At 37.3% G+C, this 22,425-nt stretch overlaps 1 protein-coding gene across 3 annotated transcripts in view; it reads right to left on the bottom strand.

Moving 5' to 3' along the window:
- Positions 1-22,425, bottom strand: part of ELK3 (ETS transcription factor ELK3) — a 45,060-nt gene that overhangs the window by 6,759 nt on the left and 15,876 nt on the right. The window contains exons 2-4 of one of the 3 annotated variants that reach the window (XM_015812635.1): positions 21,947-22,186; positions 12,971-13,179; positions 10,285-11,079 (exon numbers count right to left, since the gene is read on the bottom strand). In XM_015812635.1, coding sequence (XP_015668121.1) covers positions 10,285-11,079; positions 12,971-13,177 — 1,002 coding nt within the window. In that variant the 5' untranslated portion in view covers positions 13,178-13,179; positions 21,947-22,186. The remainder of the gene's footprint in view (positions 1-10,284; positions 11,080-12,970; positions 13,180-21,946; positions 22,187-22,425) is intronic. The other 2 variants (XM_015812637.1, XM_015812636.1) reach the window with 2 other exon arrangements.

The raw sequence follows: 22,425 nt of genomic DNA, 5'->3' as shown, positions 1-22,425 counted from the left end.
ATATAGCTCAGTGGTGGCGAACCTATGGCACATGTGCCAGAGGCGGCACTCAGAGCCCTCTCTGTGGGCACGCACACCGTCACCCCAGCCCCGCCTCCCCACGTGGCCCCTCCCCCGGAGAATCCCAAGCAGCACAGCCAAGGACATGGCAGCCAGACAGCTGGGACAAGACACTGCACTCGCACCCCATCGCACAGATGATGCTGCAGGCCATGGGTGGAGTGCGTGGCTGCCATGGCGCTGCTGGGCTGCCTGGGCAATCTGCGGCGGGCCCTGGAGGTAGTGGGTGGCCCTGTGGGCGGCCAGGGTGGGGGCGGAGAAGGGATGGGCTGTGGGCAGGGGCGAAGCAGGGGTGGGCAGGGGGCAGGGCTCATTTTTGGGCACTCGGTCTCTAAAAGGTTCGCCATCACTGGTATAGCTGGATTCAAAACAGCACTCTTTCAATCATAAAACAGCTATTTTATACCACACACTAGATTATTGAAGTCATCCAAATTTAACTACTATTTATTCTATAAAATACATTGGAAATAGCTACCCATTGTTCCTCTTTAATTCCCTGTGCTAGAGTATATCAATAACCATGAAAATGTGGCTTGTGTTCATAAAGTTGTTAAATAAATTCCCAGCTTGTTTTCTCTTCTCTACAATGTTTGATTTTATGCATTAGGTAGATCATATTCACACTATGTCACAAGTTGGTGAATGCACACATGTACTGGTTTTACCTCACTCCTCCACAGACCACTTTTTAACTGGTGTCTCAGACATATGTTATTTAAACTCAAAAGTGACTTCCAACCTGAATCATCTTCACTTGAAGGTTATATTTGAAGTTTGTGGTAAGTTAGAGAATCCAGATAAGAAATTCAAGATGGTGTCTATTTGAATGTAAACAACATGGTAACCCTGGTTTTAGACAAGCCTTCCAAGTTTGGATTAATTTATAGTGTTTATAACTATTTTTATACATTAAATATGGGGTGACGGTAGGACTAGTCGCCAAAAGAATGAGGTTCCCACCGTCAGCTATGGTAGTGGCACCTCAACTGTAGAGCACATAAGACAGATAAAGGTTGATTCCTATTTTTCTCTGATTCATCACTCAATAAAGAGTATGATGGGTCTTCAAGCTTTTATTGCTATATAATATTTTGTTCTCAAAAATGTAATGCTGATTTCAAATTTTATTGAATAATCTTACCTAAGTTTCAATTATTTTTGTTTCCATTATTGTTGGAACCTGGCAGGCAAATGTTGGGATGTAATCAAGCAAATACATTCATCCATTAGTTCAGCGTTTGAAAGTCAACCTTATATATACCTATCTAAAATATGTCCTATTAAGTTCAATATGGCTTATCTCAAACAATTGGACAGAGGTGTCGAACTTCAGTCCAACTCAGCCTGTATGGATCTTCTTCTACTCGTTAACTGCTATTTTCAACAGAATGACTCACAAAAAAAGCTGAGATTTCTCTTGCAAACAACCCACAGCTTTGAAAGCAACTGTCAGGTCATTTATTTTTACAAGAACTGCAAACTCTCAGGCTTTTGTACCTAAAATAACCATGTTCTCTTTTTTAGTACCATAGAGTGAACTGATTATTGCTCAGTATTAAACTCTTCTACTGAAGCTTTTAGCATTGCCAGAACTTAGTTCTGAAGTGGCTAATCAGCAAAATGTCTAATTCCCTATGTTGTACATAGCACTTGAAGAGCCTTTAAACCAAACAAACACCAATACAGAATATCAGAACTCCAGTCTAATCATTAAGAGGGTTAATCCTGAAAGAGGGATTCCTACAATATTTGAATTTTTCACATTTTCCATGAGGTCAGTTTATGTATTATTAATACTTGGTAAAGTTAGAAAATCTGTATAAAATTAACAGGGATTTCAAGGGACAGTTCTCAAGGTTTCAAAATATAAAGTGTTTCTCAGAACAAGATCTGGTTCCTATGTGAATTGGTTGAAGCAATCACATCAAAAGGAGAAGTATCAAGAAGTGCAGAAACAAGACCAAGTTGAAATTCACCAAGCTTTGTTGGGAATTATGAAGCTGTATGGGAATTGTACCACTTGGATTCTTCATACGGAATGAGGTACCTTGCCTTGATGTTTATGGAATATTATCCTTAACTGTACAGTTAGAATTTGAGTTGACCATATTGAATTTGAATTGACTCATATAATTACATATGAGTTTTTAATCCAGTATGTAAACAGTGAAAGTTATAAACTTGTACTTATTTCTATATATTTTGAGGTTCTGGAAAAATAAAAATGACAACCAGCACTGGAGGAGTTGTAAAGACTGCCTGTCTGACACTTGTCCTGATATTTTTGAAAAGCTGGTTATATTAAAAACCGATGAGACTGGAGGCTCTTACATTTTTTATAATCTTTTCTTGAATTTTACAGTGTTCCTTCAGTTTTCTGCATGCCTTTGATATCAATGCCTTTCTTTCTTCCACAATTATAAGTCCCAAATTATATTTGCCATGATGCAGAACCTCTGAAATGACTTTACATCAGTTTTGTATTGAGGGTTCTGAAACTGCCCTCATGCAGTACGCCTGCTGACTAATATTTATCCAGGCAGAATTGATCAAATATAGGATCTTTGTGCTGCTTTCTCTCCTCTGTTCTGTTAAGATATGCTAGTTAAATATACCTTAACAGAAGGGGAGAAAAAAGTTGCACATGCATCCTATTTTTGATCAGTTCAGTGTGGGTAAATATCAATCAGCAAGTGTAATATAATAAGATTGTCAAAAAATTCTTACTATGTCAGAAAACAACCAATAAGCTATAATCTGATATATTTGTGTGTGCCACTAAGTCAGTGTTGAGTTCTGGTGACTGCTTGGGCAAGTCCCTGCAGTTTTTTTGTCAAGATTTCAGAAATGGTTTGCCATTGCCTCTTTCCTAGGGCTAAGAGAAAGTGACTAGCCAAGGTCACTCAACTGGGCTTTGTGCTTAAGGCAGAACTGATCTCTTTCTAACATGGATGGTGCCTTAACCCCCTCACCAAACTGGCTCTCTATAGTCAGATATAGATAGATAGAAATGTGTGATAATATCAGTGTGTGCATGCACATGATGCAAATTGGTCATTTTCCAATGGATATTATTCATTTTTCATTCATTCACTTCCTCTTATCCACTGGAAATTACTATGGGGCAGGGTCCACATTACCACCTAGAGTTTGAAGAAAAAGCATCTACGGGAAAAACCAGATGACTGCAATAAAGCGATCTCCAGTCTTTGTACTGTCATAAAAATATGCTATCCTCATATACCCAAGCCCTATTCCACTGAAATAAGAAGGGTGGTAACTTGAGTTATCTTTACCATTTTAATATTAGACAAATTAAGGAAAGTGACTGCAAAATTATGAATGCTCTCCCCATTCACTTTTCCTCCTGCCATGTGTTGCCTGCCAGTAGGAAAACAACTACCAGTCACTCTCCCTGATGTGGGGTGGGGTCAGACAAGTGTAGAAAATGATTGGAACAATTTGCTTAATCACCCATCAATTTGTTGAACAAACCAACTGAAGACACAGAAGAGTTCCACAAATGTCACCCATGTTCAGCATTCCAAAAGGATTAAACTTCAGTAGAAAGTAATCAGGCTGATAAGGATACATGGTGGGAGAGTATCAGTAATGAATGAAATCTACCCTCAACTGAAAGGGAATGGAAGCGGTGGTGGCAAAGGGCCACAGCCAACAACACCAAGAAGTAGCCCATTGAGTACAAAAGGCAACGATATGCATTCCTCCCTCAGAAACCAAAACAAACAAAACAAAAAAATAGAATAAATAAAAAGTACAATCATGCAAATCAGTAAAAGTAGTGGAAAAAAACTTCAGTGTACTCTTTAATAACAATGCACAGTCCAGTTCTTTAAGCAGCAGGATAATGCTCATTCCAAAGAGTGGTAAGCCAAGGCATATAAGGAGCAGCATTAGATATTGGAAAGTTCAAGGCAGGCATAATAGTAGTAAGCTCCAGTCTCTTTTTTCTACCCCATATCAAAATGGATGTAGCTGGCAATGGCCAGCAATTGGAGGAAAGGCAGTGCCGTATGCCTTCAGCAGCCTAAAGTGGTCAGTTGTAACTGTCAGATCCCAGCCTCTAACTACACTATCAATGAAGCATGCTAAACTGTATTCATGGCAAAAATTGAGTTGGATGAAGAGGGAAAGTGCTACTTTAAAACTGAAACAGTTAGATGATTTAAGTGATTTCAGGTACAACCTGAAGAATGAGACAAAGGCAACATAAGGAAGACATGCCTTAACATCAGTTACTGATGCATATATGTTATCATGTTAAAGGATGCTGACTTAAGTACAGCAGCTGGGGGAGTTGCCTTCAGTGATCAAGATTTCTAAAGCCTCATATGTCTTGCTATGTTAAAAGTAAGCAAATATTATCGCTAGTTTTGTGTGAATTAAACGTTCTGGTTCTAATGCATCCATTCTATCTCTTTTCCTGATGTTATATGGCATTTCTCTGCATCCTTATCATTTTCCCATCCTCTCATTCCCTTGACTGCAATTAACAAATAATATATTATTGGAGAAGCAAAGAAAGAACAATCCCATTTCCACTTTAATCCAAAACAGTACTGTTTGCTGCAATGGCCTATTTATTCATGGTTTTGATAAAGTGCAATTCAGAAAGGTTTTTAATTAAGTGAGGCAAATTGAGGAAACCATTTAGGCTCATAGCCACTAAAATTGGATCTCTTCACTTTCTTGAATCAAAATTGTTGCCAGGGCTTTGGAGCAGTGAAAAGAATGAATTCTAGCATGTGCCTTTATGTAAAATCACTGAGAGCTCCATCAATACCACTGTCAACCATATTGTTTATAGGTGCTAAATCTACGTCCTAAATCACATCTTCAGGCAATGAAGTCAATAACTACTACGTTACAGAATTATCTCTCCCATGCACACATATCAACCTACTTTCAGTTTGTGTACTGACATTTTGCATTTATCCTCAGTGTAGCCTGGGCCTAATCTTTTAGAAATACCAGGAATCTGTTTCTCTGAATATTTGCCTGATTAAATTTCTATGACTTGGCATTATATGTTGTGCTAAATTCCACAAAGTATAATTGAGCCCAGGTGCATAAGAATAGACTGGAAATATCTTGTCAAGATTGCAGTGTTTGTTTAAACCTGGATGGACAACATAAAGCTTTTGTAAAAGGACAATATAGGAAGAGAAGGCTTGCAATTGCCCAGCACCATCCTCTTTTTGGAAACAAAAGGAAAATCCAATGCTTAGTTTGGAGAACACATATTTTTCAGTTCCAGGCCAGTTCCCAGTCAGAGGAGCAAAAACAGGAGCAGAGCAAAATAAAGCTCATTTGATCCTCAGTGCAAAAGGGAGAAGCAGTCTTTACCCTTATGGAGTCAGCCTTTCTTGTTTTCTGAACATCCTCAAGCCATTTTCTGATTAAATAAAACAGTCTGAACTAAACATGTTACTTGGTATTTTGCTTGAATGAGGCCTAGTGCCAGCAGAATACAAAGGGTTATTAATCTGCAGAGAGTCCCAGTCACCAACTGGCCAGAGAAAAAAAACAAAATTTGTTCTTACATATTCACTGTAGACAAATCTTGCTATGAAGATACATTTTTGCAGGTCCTGACATGGAATGGTTAATTTTGGTTTCTCTCTGGTAGGGCCCACTTTGCAACTTTCCCTGGACTTGAAGCAAGCCCTGATTTTAGAGGGCGTTAAAAATATACTTATTCATGTAGTCCTTTTCAAGTATTTTTAAGCATTTTATTTTTTGATTTAATAATATCTTACTGTCTTTGTGTGCTATTTGGAGATGTTAAAGAGAGGGAACATAATACATTTTCTAAATAAATAAAAGATATTTCTCTCTGGTGATAGTGATTCCTTCTGGATATGTTAAGCTATATCAGCTTGCAAATGGAATATCATCTATTGGTTCTTTTGTCCTTGATGACTACTTTATACCAAGAATTCTGCCAAATATTGCTCCATTCTTTAAAGATTTCAACTTCAAAACACATTACCATTACAGAGTATCATACATCTGACTAAGCCCCTAACAACAGCTTTTTTCACGTTCATGGAAATCAACAGGTTGGGCTGTTTTCATGAAGAGCAGAAAGATGCTAAGCTAATACAAGGTCTGAAACAGTTCTTCCAAATAATTTTTAAATGTGCAACCCCAATAAGAAACTTTAGTTTAGAACATTATATGTTCTCATATAATCCAAAATGGATGTTCACTGTATAATGACTAAGTCTCCTCAAAGAAAACTGCACATCTCTAAATAATGCAGAATCTCTAGACAATCCTATCTGAACTCCTGCAGAGGTGTTGCTGGTCTGTAAACAAATTAACTAGACAGGCATAATTCAGTAATTTCTAGATATATTTATTTAGCCAGTTAAGAGACAGACATATGGGTAATGAATGCATCATATGGAAAGCCCCTTTCTAAAATCAAATAGTTGAAAATAGCAATTTAATTTTCAAAATCTGGATTTTGAAGTTGAAAGAAGCTTAATAGTCCCTCTGTGAAAGATATAAAATCTGCTTAATAAGAGAAATCATATTTTATGAGTACATATATGTAATGCAAGGTATTAGAAAAGTAAACCAGACATCCTTTGGCATATACAGCTGGGGTTTGAGCTAATATTTCCTTATATTTCTTTGCTAGTGTTTTGAGTTCACATTTCACATATATAAAATTAATTCAAATTATTTGGATTAATTTCAATTCCTGTTTTTATTATCTTTTATAATCCCTCTCACAACTGTGATTAATTTATTCTTGTTTTTACTGACCTGGTATCTTTCACATGTAGAACACAATTCTTACTTTTGGCCATGCTGTCTGGGCTCTGTGATTGAACATATTTGGAATTACCAAGCTGGGGAAGTGGATTTATTCTGTTTGGCTGGGGAATAGTAGAAGAATATCGCCAAAACACTGCTACAACAGCATGGTTGTCGTATTGCTTCTCTTTTGAAAATTCTCCCCAAAGAAATTCTTGTAATGCCTATAGTATTAATTTTACAAATACATATTTGCTGCTGCTCTGACTTTTTATATCATTTTGTAATATTTTTAATCATAATAACTATATTTGATTGTTATTGGTAAGCACAAGTATAGAGAATATCTCATCCACAGACCAGGAACAGTTGCATGGATTTATATACTAACTGCCTGTTTATTTCCTAAGTCACCTGTTTCTCCAGGTAGGAAAAATCACTTATCTACAGCTGGGATAGGATGACTTAATTCTGCCCTTCCCAAAATGCTGGAATTCACCTCCCTTGCTAAATTGATCTTCCTCCCATTGGCTCTGATTGTTCAACATTTAACACTTCTAACAGGAGATAAATAAATTGCATACTGGATGTCCATTGTCTTTTTTACTTTTAAGTGATCTGTCTGTCTGTCTGTTTGTCTGTCTGTCGCTACGATGATATTTTCTCTAAATTCTGCCCAAATAAGCCTTGGAATTGTTTAGACTTCCAATTTGCCGATGCGGCCGCCATGGACGTTTGGAAGGCGAGCTCCGTCTTCCACGTCCAGTTTCGCTTCACTGGGGGACCTTGGAAAGGGTTGAAAGTCGCCTTGTAGGGGCCACCAGCAAGGAGGGGATCCCCGCTTGATTCAGGGAAGGCGGTAGCCCTTCTATTTGATCCAGGGCAGCCCTCCAAACCGGTGGACAAAAGACTGGCCATAGAAATATGGCTCATCATTAGGCTGCAGACAGCCGAAGTCACATTCACCATCAGGCAACTATAAAGCAGCACGGAGGAGACTGAGATCTACCTCTCTTAAATCCTAACTATCTTTTTTACCTGCATAAACTGCTCAAAGTACTTTCCCCCCTGTGGAGAGAGAAGGGAGATTCTATCCCTCCCTCTAAAAACAGCGGTGACTGACTATCCAGGGGAGTTTCAAAACGTTGCAAGAATAACTCCTAATTGGAATTTTATTTTTTTAACGTTTGTGGACTAAAAGATTTTTTATTCTTACTGAAGATCTGGACTTTTACTTACAAAAAAAAGTAAAATTGAAAAGATTATAACAATTTTGGACTTAAAAGAAAACTCTAAATGGTATGGGCGACATCTTGTAGCTAAATCTGATATTACAACTTGTTATTGCTTAAAAGAGACTTGGCCAGCCCAGCCCAGACTATAGATAAGACTTTTGTAACCTTGAAATATCAGCTGTGAGAAGTCCAGCTGTGTTCTATACTCAGTGACAATTTTTTTTTTGCATTCTCTGATTGTAAAGCTTTTAACCTAATACACAACTAAGAGAATATGAATGAAGATCAGGAACAGATTCTCTTTATGTTGAAAGCAATCTATGAAACTATTCTTACAGCTACTGATGAAATAAGAAGTTACAGAAAAGAACAAGATGTCAGCCCAGATATACGAACTCAAACTTTGGTCACAACTTAAAAATCAACTACACAGAATATAGTAGAAAAAGTGGAACAATTAAATATTATAACAGAAGATTCAACTGATCAACAAATACAGTTAATGGAAAACCCAGAAAAGGGACTGACAACATGGAAAAGGGAAAAGACTTCCTATATAAATCAGAAGAAACCTGAGAATCAAGAAGAAGAACAGACTGAAAAGAAGATAAACACTTCAGGACAACTACGTCGAGTTGGAAAAATAGACGATTTGTTAGTCCTCTCAAAAAAATGGCGACTGGATGGCTTTTCCTACTTCAAACAATATACATAACAACACAGGGAGATTTATTTGATGACTCAAAAGCAGAACATGGAAGACAATTTGGCAAAGAAAGAAAGCTAGAATAAGGCTGAAGAAAATTGGGCCTTTGACTTATCAGTGAGAATTAAAATAGAACATACTCAAATAGATAAGATACTAGGTATTTTGAATACTAGATATTGTTATGAGTTGAGATAAAGACTTGGAAATATAAATATTAACAGTTAAATTTGAACATTGATTTGCTTATAAAGGTTAAATGTAAAGGTAATTAAGATATATATAAGCTAAAAACCTATTGAACGTAATAAATATGTTTTTACTTAGCAGTAGTATTAAAAATTACTAGCTTAAATATGAGATAGTAGATATTAAGAGAAAAAGAGAGGAAGTATTAAATGTTGAAATAAGAAAAATTTTGGTTACTAAATTTAAGATATTTGGAAATTACCAGAAAATAAGAATGTTATATTGCAGACATGTCAAACACAAGGCCCGGGGGCCGGATGCGGCCCACGAAGTGGTTTCATGTGGCTCGCGAAGCCATCCGGCCGGGAGCCAATGTGCAATTTTGTGGTGGCCATCTATGCTGAAACACATTCAGTCTTAGCTCCACAAGGCCGTCTAGAAACAGCGAGGAACTAGCCCCTGCCGTGTCGGCCTCGCCCCCTGGGTGCATGCTGGGGAGGTGTCACCCTTTATGAGGAATGAAGAAATGGACCATGCCTTGGTGCTTGCCCGGTCCTACCATCTTCTGCCAGAGACCCTCAGATCTGTCCCACGCCTGTCCAGGCCCCCACAGGCACCCTTGACGTGAACGATGTAGAGCTGGCCACACACACCCGCCCCCCCCCGAGAGCAACTGCAATGCTGATGCGGCCCTCAGTGAAATTGAGTTTGACACCCGTTATATTGTATTATTAATTAGTTGATGTAAGATGGTGAGAATTCAAATAGATAAGACATGTATCCTGAACATTAGATCTTGTGATAAATTGTGATAAAGGGAATTGGGGTTATTTAAAACTTGGAAATTATAAAACATTAAATTTAAATATTAATGAGAAACTAAAAATTGGGAAAAATTTATTAGGACATTGTCTGTCTAAAAAGATTGAATGTTGAAATAACTAGGATATGTATAAACTAAAAATTATTGATAAATGTAAGAAAGCTATTTTTATTTAATCGATATAAGAATTGTTTAAATATGAGACAGTAAATACCAAGGGGAAAAGAGAGGAAATATTTAATATAATAGTTTAAGATTTGTACTAAAAATATTTGTATGTTATTAAATTATTGATCAACTTAGCCGCCATGTTGCTTTTCAAATATTTAAATGTAAAACTAGAAAATCAATAAAATTTTCTTTAAAAAAAAAAAAAGCCTTGGAATTGTTTTATGGTTCTAAATCAATAACCACAAAGTATGGGTTGTAGTAGAAACTTTTGAGAATTATAGCTAGGAATTCAAAGGCATCTGCCTTACCTGTGCAGTGAAGAAAGCAGGAGTCAAGGATCCTGAGGGAAGCGCGGGGCTATTGAGGGCAATAGAGCCGAGATCAGTACTTGAAAGAACCATTGGAGGTGCGGAGATTTCTAAGCCTTTGGGTTTCTTAGCCTTTGGAGGAAGAGAAGGAGATTTTATTTTGGATCCTGAAGAAAGATTCAGTGGCTCAAGAGAATCTGAATCCTGGCAAGTAGACTCCAAATAGATATTTCTGTGTTCTGAAGAAAGGGGTGAGTTAGGTGACAGAGATGGTGATCGAGAGGAAGTTGATGAAGCTGAAGATACGCTTGTTATGTTGGGTAACATTAAGGATGATATTTTTGCAGAGACAGAGGATGCTAAAAATGTAGAAGCATTTGCTGCTTCAGATGTAGATGGCAATGACACAACAGGCCTCATGACTTGTTTGTCTGTTTTGTTTGTCACAAATCTAATAACAGTCCGGACTTCTTCCAGAGGTGTGGCTTCTTCCAATTTTTCTTCCATCTTTTCGGTTTTAATTTGCTTGAGAGTTTCTGGCTGATTTTGTAAGGAATTGATGGTGAAAGACGAGTACAGCCCTGAATGAATGTATTCGTTGCGGCTTGTGCCTTTCAAGACTGGGAGGCCATGCTTATGCTGTTCTCTGCTCTCCAGAGGTATCTTGCAGTCGCTGTCCTGCAGCAAAAGGCTTTCCCTGCTGATTTCCACAGCGTGAGGATCCATCTTTAAGATTTCCGGGAAAGAAACAAACTTGTACACAAACTTCTGACCAATCACCTTCTTGATAATGTTCTGCACAAAATATCAAAGCAGGTATGAAAGAATAGTGTAAGTGATTTGACAAAGTAGTTCAAAGTAGTACAAGTGACTGACTAAAGAAAAGGCCCCAAGTTCAATCCTGGCACCTCTGGATAAAAATATTGGAAGAATGAGATTGTCACAGACTTCCAAAAGCTGTTGTTAATTCAATCACCAGCACCGGGCTTTATAGTCAAAATGATTTAATGCAAGATTTGATAAATTTAGTTACTAACAGCTCTTCACAGAAAATTCAGGGATTCTGTTATTCTTTTGCCACTCACCATTTCTCCTGTATTTTCCCCTTTCTTTTCTAACTTTCCAAAACATAATTTTTAATATACTCAAATACTGTTCTTTCTTTTTAAGCTATATGCAACATTGTCTTTTCTTAATACCCAGGACTATTATACTTTTTTAATGTACTCATTCTATATTCCATACTTAGCAATTTGCCTAACAGCGATATATTGGATGGGCACCATTTTAATTACCCCTAAAATGCTCTTAAAAGAAACCAAAGACATTACAGGATTATAATATAGGTAGTCCTTGACTTAAGACCACAATTGAGCCCCAAATTTACGTTGCTAAGTGAGAAATTTTTAAAGTGAGTTTTGCTCCATTTTACGAGTTTTCTTGCCACATTTGTGAAGTGAATCACTTCAACTGTTAAATTAGTAACACAGTTGTTAAGTGAATCGGGCTTCCCCATTGACTTTGCTTGTCAGGAGATCACAAAAGGTGATCACATGACCTCGGGACACTGCAACCGTCATAAATATGAACCAATTACCAAGCATCTGAGTGTAAATCACATGACCATGGGGATGCTGCAATGGTCATAGGTGTGAAAAATGATCGTAAGTCATTTTTTTCAGTGCCACTGTAACTTCAAACGGTCAATAAATGAACTGTTGTAAGTCAAAGACTACCTGTACCATATGCTACAGGTAGTTCTCAACTTATGACTGCAATTGAGCCCTAAATTTCTGTTGATAAGCAACCCTTCTTGCCACAATTGCTAAGTGAATCTCTGCAGTTGTAAAGTTAGTAACACAGTTGTTAAGTGAATCTGGCTTCCCCTTTGAATTTGCTTGTTAAAATGTCGCAAAAGGTGATCACACGATCCTGGGACACGGCAACCGTCATAAATATGAGCCAGTTGCCAAGTATCTGAATTTTGATCATGTGACCATGGGGATGCTGCAATGGCCGTAAATGTGGAAAACTGTCATAGGTCACTATTTTCAGTGCTGCTGTAACTCTGAAAGGTAACTAAACGAACTGTTGTAAACTGAGGACTACTTGTACAATTCTAATTTTTGTATTAGAGTATTTTACTACTGTACCACTATAACATAAAAGGGCTGTGAAACCCTTTGAAAGAAGTGCTTCAGAAAGCACAGAAGGGCATACAAAGTACCCCTTTTCAAATTCTTAAGCAGCTGCCCATTTTCATGTTCACCCAGCTGCTTCCCAAACACTCCTGGCTGTCTCTGCATTCAGGCATTAGGCAGAGCCAAGTGGCCTCGCTTGCAGATCATGCAGAGCCAGCTGGGAATTGCTTCCAAAGCACCTGTGTAAGCTTTCTTATAACATCGTGTTACTATAGTGCTATTCCAACATTGAAATTAATCTTTTATTTTACAATTAAAACATTTTAAAGTCATGTAAATTACATTAAAAAGGGTTTGTTTTGTTCTTCTGCAAAAAAATGTTACAGTTTTCAGGATAAACACTGAAATATGCAGCCAAGAATTAGAAAAACATATTTCCGCAAGTGCATTGAAAGGAAAGCATCCAAGTCTCTGGGTTGGAGAAACCAGGTACATTGTATATATAAGACTATTTTTCTTTACCTAAAATTAAAATTTTAAAATACCTTGTCATAATAGTATCTCAGAGCTCTGCTCAGTTTATCATAATTCATGTTAGTTTTATTTTTTCTGAGTCCCCACAGCTTAGCCACTTCTTCTGCCTTAAGTAACTTAAATTCACCATCATTGGATGTCCAACAAATCAGGTGTTCATGTTTCTGATCAAGAAGCAACTGCAACAGGAATTGCCACAGTGTGATTGCACTCTCCATGCCTACAATAAACCAAAATAAGAGGAGAATAAAGAGAATGTGAATATTGCTTCACTCAGAAACGGCCAAACCATGACCTTGAAATTTAGCCTACAATTTGTAGGACCTATTTTTGAGAAGTCCTTCATCTTGTTGTTCAGATTGACCCTGGAAAGAAAAATCATAGTAAACTATTAAAAAGCCACTAGCATGCTTTCCCCTAATTGCCACTGTAAAATGCATATAACGATTTAACGTAATTCATTTTTCTCAGTTTGAAAAAAGAAACAGAGGAAAAAGAGATAAAACCATGTCAGTTCTCATCCACTATTGGTAATATCACGTCACAACTATCATTAGCCAGCGCAGAATTTACTAAAGGGGCATAATTCTAGAAATGTAAACCAGTTACAAAAGAGATATACATCTGCCTTAAACTCAAATTAGTTTCAAACCCAACACATAGGTAGAATTCTATATGTAAGTATGTATGTACAAGTAGACCTCAACTTACAACTATAATTGGAACCAGAAAGTCATCATAAGTCATTACGGTTGTAAGTCAAGGAACCCATGTGACCAGAAGTAATTTTGATCTTTTTTGCTATGCTTGTAAGCAAATGTAATGGTTATTAAGCAAACACAGCAGTCATTAAGTGAATCCAAAAAGCATCACGAATCGCCGTCACGTGACTGTAGAATGCCATGACTGGCCATAAAGTTGACCTGTCAGACGTGGCCAGGGATGGTTTGCTTGCCACAAAGCACCAGTTCTGTGGCTGTCATAACTTTGACCAGTCATTAAACAACTGGTCATAAGTTGAGGATATTTAAAATATTTAAAATACCATTTTCTTGAGCACAGGTTCTCCTCAGGGCTGCGTCTTAAGTCCGCTGCTGTTCACCCTGTTTGATCCATTACTATTGTGCTAGGTTTGCCACCAACCATATTGTGAAGTTCGCAGATGATACAACAGTAGTGAGCCTTATTCAGGATGACAAGATGGAAGTTTACCGCAAGGAGGTTGATGGGTTGTGAACTGGTGTAAGGAAAAAGCCTAGTTTTAAATACCGGAAAAACCAAAGAGATCATTGTCGATTTCAGAAAAGGCAGGCACAGCCATACATCTCTGTGCATTAATGATTCACCTGTGGAGATGGCTACCAGCATCAAATTCCTGGGTGTGCAGCTAACAAGTAGGCTGGCTTGGTCGCTCAACAGCGAGAAACTGGTGAAGCGGGCACAGCAGCGCCTGCATTTTCTGCGTCACATGAGAAAAGCACATTTTCCTTCCCCTGTCCTGACCACTTTCTACAGGGGGACAATCGAGAGCATCCTGTCATACAGCATCGCAGTCTGGTTTGAAAGCATCACTGCTTCAGACAGGAAGGCGGTGCAGAGAGTGGTGAGAATGGCCAAAAAGATCATTGGCAGTTCCCTCCCTCCCATCCAGGACATAGCACAGAAGTGTTGCTTGAGCAGGGTCCGTAAGATCATCTGGGACACTACACATCCTCTTCATGACCTGTTTTCCTTGTTACCTTCTGGGAGGAGGCTTCATGGTATCCGTAGCAGAACATCCAGATTCAGCCATAGTTTCATTCCATACAGCATTAACCTTGCAAACTCTCAAGCTTCCTCTTTCTGTTATATATTCAAGATGGACAGTATTTAATATTTATCTGCTATGTATACGTAGGTATGTGGGTCTATACATATGTTGTACATAGTATGCTTAGGTGTGTGTCATGTATGTGTTTCACTTTGAGAGCGGGCAACTAAATTTCATTTTTGATGTGTGCCGTTGTGCCCACAGTAAAAAAAATGACAATAAAGGTTATCTTACCTTACCTTACCTTACCTTACCTTATCATCTTATCTTATCTTATCTTAAATATGTATTTAAAAAGTAGAGGTACAAAATAATCCCAATAACTAGTTCCAGAATTAGGATTTCCTGCCTGCGCAGGTGGTTGCACTAGAAGACCTTCAAGGTTCCTTCCAACTCTTGTTATTCTATTCTATTCTAAATTGCATTTATTCATGGTTTGTTTAACCAAAGTTGAATATTATGCAAATGACTGGAATCACTCATTTCCCCACACTAGAAAACTATGTTTTACAGTCAGGGCAACATGAGTTCACACAAAATAGTACACAATATACAAGCAAACCTTAAAATTGCTTATCACCACATATGAACTAAATTGGTTGTTCTAAGCCAGGGTCCGTGGACCAGTACCAGGCTTTGGCATGCTAGCAACTGGGCCACACAAACAAGCAAAGCCCTATCCACAAGATACAGACAGCACACAAAACCATACACCCTCCGGTCCGCAGAAAATCCTCTCTCCGAGGAACTGATCCCTGGTGCCCAAAAGGTTGGGGACCTCTGTTCTAAGCTTTAATCTGTTACAGGAGACTCTATAGTTTATTATTCTTGGCAATCACCATAAATCAAGGTGCCTTCAGACAGATAACAATACCACATTGTTTCAGAGTGTGCCACTGTCCTATCTCTTAATGTCTTGCTACAGAAAAATGAAGATGAAATTGGTAAGGAAGTATGGGCGAACTGCAAATGGAATTGCCCACCTTGTTACAGTTTGTTTATGATGCACCACATTGACTGAGCAACAACACTTCCGTTAAAACTTCAATATGTCCAACAGCTTCCCTGTGGAGACTGACCTGAGCCCCCTAATACCTTTTAGTAAGCTGAAACCATTTTTATTTCAGTGAACATGGTCCTCCTTTGACTTTTTAGCTGTTGCAATTAGTTGCAGTGTCTGACTTTATATTTTGCTATTTGTAGTAGTTCCATTGAGAACTCCTCAAGTATACTTCAGTGTACGTGGACAAATTAAGTTATTTAAGAAAATATGTGTCCATGGAAAAGTAAAAACCCTGAAACAGCATTTTCATTTAGTCCATAATAATTTCCAGTTTAAATAAACTATATTTTCATCAGTAAAGCATTAAAAATTCATTATGTATTTAAAAAAATCCAAAGGAGGCATATTACCCCTTGGAATTTTTAAAATTGTTTATTGTTTTGGGCATGATACTTAAAAGTATGGAAAATAACATTGACCACGAAATTGAATTCAACAGCAAGACTTAATGAATCCTTAGTTAATAATTACTTTACTCACATTTAGTTAACATTTTTGGTTAGATAGATAAAGTAATGGTAATAGATTATTCCTGACTCTAAAAATGTCTTTTTGTACAGACATACTGAATAGATTTTTAAAATATTATGTCACCTTAACATTACAAATGTCCTTATATAATTATGTGTATTTAACTTTGGTCCTTTATTTTTTCTGCTTTCCCTTTTAGTGCTTTTTTAAAACTATACATTTTTTTAAATTATCCTTTTATCATATTTTTGAATATGTTTAAACTCAGAGTCAGGCTTGGTTAGTACTTGGATCTGACGTACTCTTGGTGAATATTTAAATCTACCAGGAAATCGCAGAATTATAGACTCACCTAGCAAAGTTAAAAAATACTCTTGGCAAACTTTTCCTCTTGGTGCCCAGGTGACTGCACAGACCTGTCCGTGATGTCACCCAGAATCCAGCACATCGCCTGAGCTTTTAAACAAAGCTCATTGAAGATGTCTGCCACTAGATGGCGCACGATTTCTGTCTCTATATAACAACCCATTCTTTTGTATTTCTGAAGCAGTAAAAATGTCACATTTCTTCTGCAAGATCTTAGATAAACTACACAAAGAACCACTTCACATGATTTACAAGCGTATCAGGCCTTAGTGCAGCACAGACAGAGTTTTAAATTGCTTGTGTATATATACTACAGGTACATATATGTGTGTGTCTATCTGTGTATGTCTGTGTGTATAACACATATCCATATTTATGGCAAATAACCAAGCTATCAAAATGTTTTTTTTTAACTTCCCAAGGCTATTTATTGAGGAAAATACTGAACATACAAGAATATCTATTCCCACTTACAGCATTTTTATAGGCAAGTTGTTCATATCTGATTTTTTTTCACTGCCCCAAAAACTTAAAATTCCCCTACAGGGGCAACAAATGCCAATGGGGGATCAGAGGCAGGAGTTTGTCCCATTTATTGCCATCCATATAATGCAAAACAATAGAGGTTAAGTAAGGATTTTAAAGACGTTCTAATTTCTCATAATACTTTAGCAATTCAAGGTAAACTAACAGACATTGGGGGTAACCGCACTTCTGTACTAAGATAAAAGTAGCAGGAATTCCCTGAGGGAAGCTCAAAATCTTCCTTTACATAATCTGCAGTGTAGCACAAGCTATTTTGGACCCATTATGTGAAGCCTAGCTTTCTGGAAAAGTCTATATTGCTGGGAAAGAAAACCCAAAAAGAGGATGTGAGCAGCAAGTGAATTGCCTCCACTACAACAGTGTTCCATGCACCTAGGAATACAGTCATGCTGGCCAAGTAACCATGGAAATATCTTCGGACAATGCTGGCTCCCTAAGCTGGAAAGGGGAAATCTTTACCTTTACCTTTATAGCAGCAGTGAGTGCATATGGGAGGATTTTAAAAAACAGGTCAGGAATAGATTTTCCTGGAGAAAATCTATCCACCTGGACACTAAGAGTTAACATCAACTGGATGGCACATAATAGTACAGTGATGGCAAACCTTTTAGAGACTGAGTGCCCAAACTGCAACCCAAAACCCACTTATGCATCGTCGAGTGCCGGGTGGGTATATGGCCCATTGGCTGGGCGTGGCCCATTGGCTGAGCATGGCTGCAGTGGTAACGGCAGACTGGGTGGGGCTAAAAAGTTCAATCAATCAATTCCAACTTTGCAAGATATTTTTTTTCGACGCAAGAAGTTGAAATTGACTGATTGAACCTTTTTTTTTTTTTTTTGGCACACGGTGGCGGAGGCGGAGGCCTGAAGTGAAAAGGTTTTATAAAACCCAGCTGAAGGCCTAGGACTGGGGCGACGGCACATGTGCCCACAGAGAGGGCTCTGAGTGCCGCCTCTGGCACCCGTGCCATAGGTTCGCCACCACTGTAATAGTAGATTCAATACAGTACAACAGTACATTCAGTACAAGCTATACTTTTCTTCATTTAGACCAGGGTTTCTCTAAATTATGGGTCGTTATTCTTGGAGGGTCATCAGCAAGCATATTTTTTTAAAAAACTGCTTTATGCACAAAAATGGATGGACATTTCGATTCCCACTATGAACAAATGTCTACAAAAGTTGATGGAGCTGGCAGAGATGGCTAAATTGGCTGTTTTGATTAAAGAAAAGAATGCAAGTACTTTTGTTTCTACATGGAGACTGCTTCTGGACTTTGTGCTTGAGGTGAAAAAAAAATGAAACTTTGATTTTGGGTTTCACCAATTAGATTAATTTGTTGTCACAGAAATGGTCAGTTTATACTATTGTGAAAAAGTAAAAAGTTGTGGCTCAACATTAATGCTTTATTCTACTGCAACAGAGGAAGTCGGAAGTCAATGCCTTTTTTTTCTTTTTCCCCTCTTTCCCTCACTTTCTTTTCCTTTTCTCCTCCCCATTATATCCTACTATTTGCTTTATATTTTGTATTTTATTCTATAATTCAATAAAATCTTAAATAATAATAATAAAAGTAAAATAAAATAAACCTGCTCAGGCTTTTATTGGCAGACTTGAGTACTAGTAAAATTCACTCTAGAAGTTGCTGTTCATTTTGCTGTTTTTGAGAACCAAATTATATATAAATTAAAATCTAAGTAAAGGTATGATATACAAATTAAAATGCAATTATTAAAAGTAAACAGCACATTTATTTCTGGCCAAATGTAATCTAACTCCAATAAAATCATTAATGTTCTTAATAGAAGTTCAACCCAGGAAAAGTATAGTGAAATAATTTGTAATTTTTGCTATTTTGCACTCTGCAAAACATATATTAAACTGAGAGTTCATAATAACCCCTCCCCCCAAAAAAACCCATTTTAACCAAATCCCTTTTACCTTGAATTGATTCATTAGTATTTACCTATCATGTAGCAGGACATAAAACACAATGTAACAATCTCCATGTTGCATATGCCCTGTTCTAAAAGCCCAATAAAATATGGTCCTGTCATTAGAAAACATTAGCAAACACAAATTGTACCTTCAGACACTTCCCTATTTTCCCAGATGGTTTAAAGATTATAGCTTCATAGAATGTGTGGGTATGAAGAAATCTTGGGAATCAACTAGTCCAAATCTTCACCTAATGAAGACTCCACTACTATAGCATTCCTGGTATTTGGTCATCAGTCTTAGCTTAAGTACTTCTACCAAAGGTAAATCTGCTACTTCTCTAAACAGGCTAGACAGTTCCATTGTTAAACAGTTTTTAGGAATTTCTTCCAACATCCAGCTGAAATCTTCTCCCTGTAATATAAAATCTCTGACCCTTTTCTTCTTTTCTGATTATACTGATCAAGGCTAGTATAATATTCTACATAACGTATCCTTTGAGACACCTTGAGACAGCTATTACATCTCTCTTTAGACTTCTCTTTGTGTCCAGGCCAAACATACCCAAGGCCCCAAGCAATTTCTCTTTAAGTTTTTCTTTCCTGGCCCATTATCATCTTTGTTGCTGTCATTCAGATATGCTCCAACTTTGTAAATGTCTTTTGTAAAATGGACACAATATGACTAAGAGCAATGAATATTGACCCTCACATTGTACTTCTGTTGATGCAACTGCCCAGAGCTGCTGGGAGTCAGGTGGTACATGAATAAAACAAACAAACAAATACTGCATTTATAATGTTTGCAGCTGAATGACATTCATGTTCAACTCATGTTCCACTGAACTACCACGATTCTTTTCAAATGTACAGATGTCCAATATGGTCTCTCCATCCTAGTTTCATGTCTCTAACCTACCTAAATTAAAGACATTTTCTTTGTCCCTCTTGAAATTCATCTTGTTGGTTTCTGCCAGTTGTTCCTAAATCTTAATATTGTCCTCTAAGGTATTTGCTATCCCCACTATATTTATGCATTTGCAGATTTGCAGATTATGCTTTTAACCCTTCATCCATGTGATTTATTAAATATATTGAACTTCAGAGCCTAAAAGTATGTTCCTCTGAACTTTAGAGCTTAGAATTATGCCCATATGGCATGCTATCCCATCTTGACACTGAGACTTTGATTTACACTTGTTCAGCTAATTCTGTGTTAATTTAATAGTAATTATGGTCTGGTCCACATTTTGCAATGAGCCTTACTAAGCAATGCAATTTTTTCAACTATTTACAAACTGACTGCTTAATAATTTCTTCCAAGGTTTTGCCTGGTATCAGCATCCAGCTGATTACTCTGTAACCACTCTTTTAACCATTGTTTGTTTATTTGCAAATTCTATTTCTATAGGACCCCATTGGTACTTAATTCTGGGCAACTTATATGGGTTGAAAAAACAACAATATAAACAAGTCAAAAAAGACACAACCATGCCAGGGACCCATAACGATTCATAATAAACTATTCACACTCAGTCATGGGTTCTCATAATGTTCTAGACCAGTGCCTTTTGGAAGAGAGGAAGAACATTTGCCTGTCTCTGATCTCTTAGCACTATGCTCATCTTCTATGTTAGCTCATAGATCACTGGAGGGGCCCCAAGAATACATCCATAAGCTTCTTTATGACTCAGAGGGGTAAATGATCTGGTCCTCCAGTTTTAAATTCATTCATGGTAGCTGGATATTTCCTATGTTTTTATTTATCTTGAGTTGCCACTCTATCTTTGAATCAGATGTTCTATTTAGATCTTTCTGAAAAAAAATCCTTTTTGGGGAGAAGACCAAAGCAAAGAGACGAGGAGTTCTGCTCTCATTTCATTGTGTTACCATCTTATTATCTTTTAATATCAGACCACCACTCCCTTTTTCTTCCATTCAATACTGATACAACCAAAAAATGCCATTTTTATTGTTTTTAAAGTCTTTCAGACACTAATGTTAAATCTTCATTTATTAAATGATGTCCAGCAAAACTTTTTCTCTGAGCTGAGTGACGTAGGGCATTGTTAGTTTCCCATTCTCATTAACACTCACAGCTTCCGCTATTTCTGTAGGCTGCAGGCAGGAAATGAGAAACGAGACCAGAGGAAACCTGGCCATCTACATCTGTCCTTGTTTGCAATCTCAGCTCTAGTTTTATTTTGCTAAAAATCATCTCTTAACCCCCGACATGCCAATTCAATTTCTATTATATATTTAATCTTATACTGTTACTCTGCATTTTTTTCTTGATCATGCTACATAGTCATAATTAATGATAATGAAATGAGTTCCTCAAACTTGGTATCTCAGAAAATCCTGACCCAATGATGAGGTCATATATCATTGTAGATAATGTGGGTACCACATTACCTAAGCTATATTTAAACAAAGCTTCTGAATAGGCTATGTTTGGCAACATTCAGGCATAAAGCTAAGTTATAAATTTAAACCATGAATCATAACAGTTTATATCACAAATAAAAATATAGTTTTCTGTTAATTGCTAGGTTGACCCAATATGTTAAATTAAAAAAGAAACCAAACAAAAATACGCATTATGGTTTAGCCCAATATCTCAATCATAGTTACCTAGGTCTTCTATACTTGATAATATAGCATTACAAGTTCTCCTTCTTAAATTGGTGTTGTAGATTATTATTTATATTCAATCATTTGGTGAGAATAAATCTACTTTAATCTACTTATTTCTGGAATGAACATACACGGACAATAGGTGAGGAAAACTTACCAGATGAAACAAAGAAGATGCTTCAACAGAAACAATTTTCCATAAGGAAGATAAACAAAGGAACAAGCCCAGTGGATGAGAATCACTACCAAAAACAAGTGTCATAGAAGATATGCTGCATAACTTTGAGGCCCTCACAGAATAAATAACCTCTGATTCTTCAGAAGTAGAAAAGTCAACACTGTGGAACAGGAGACAGGACATTAGATCCCTGAAGAACAAACAGGATACAGTAGTGCCCTGAAAGTAGACAAAGAGAAGAGTTGATGACATCCTAGAACAAGGAACTAAAGCAAATACAGTACTGCAAAGAGCTATCCTTGAAGACTACTCATATACTGCAGTTGGTACAAATTACAGTGGGCAACTGGCTAGCTGACTGCCTGGCTTTCAAGAATCACCCTAGACATCTAGGCTATGGGCTCACTGTCTACTAACAGATTTTGAAGTACAATTTAAAGCACTGGTTTTAACAAAAA

This window comes from Protobothrops mucrosquamatus, unplaced genomic scaffold, assembly GCF_001527695.2.
Source record: "Protobothrops mucrosquamatus isolate PMUCROS unplaced genomic scaffold, P.Mucros_1.0 scaffold102, whole genome shotgun sequence".
NCBI lineage: Eukaryota > Metazoa > Chordata > Lepidosauria > Squamata > Viperidae > Protobothrops > Protobothrops mucrosquamatus.
The sequence above is the reverse complement of the archived record's forward strand: the minus strand, read 5'-3'. Positions and strand labels throughout refer to the sequence as shown.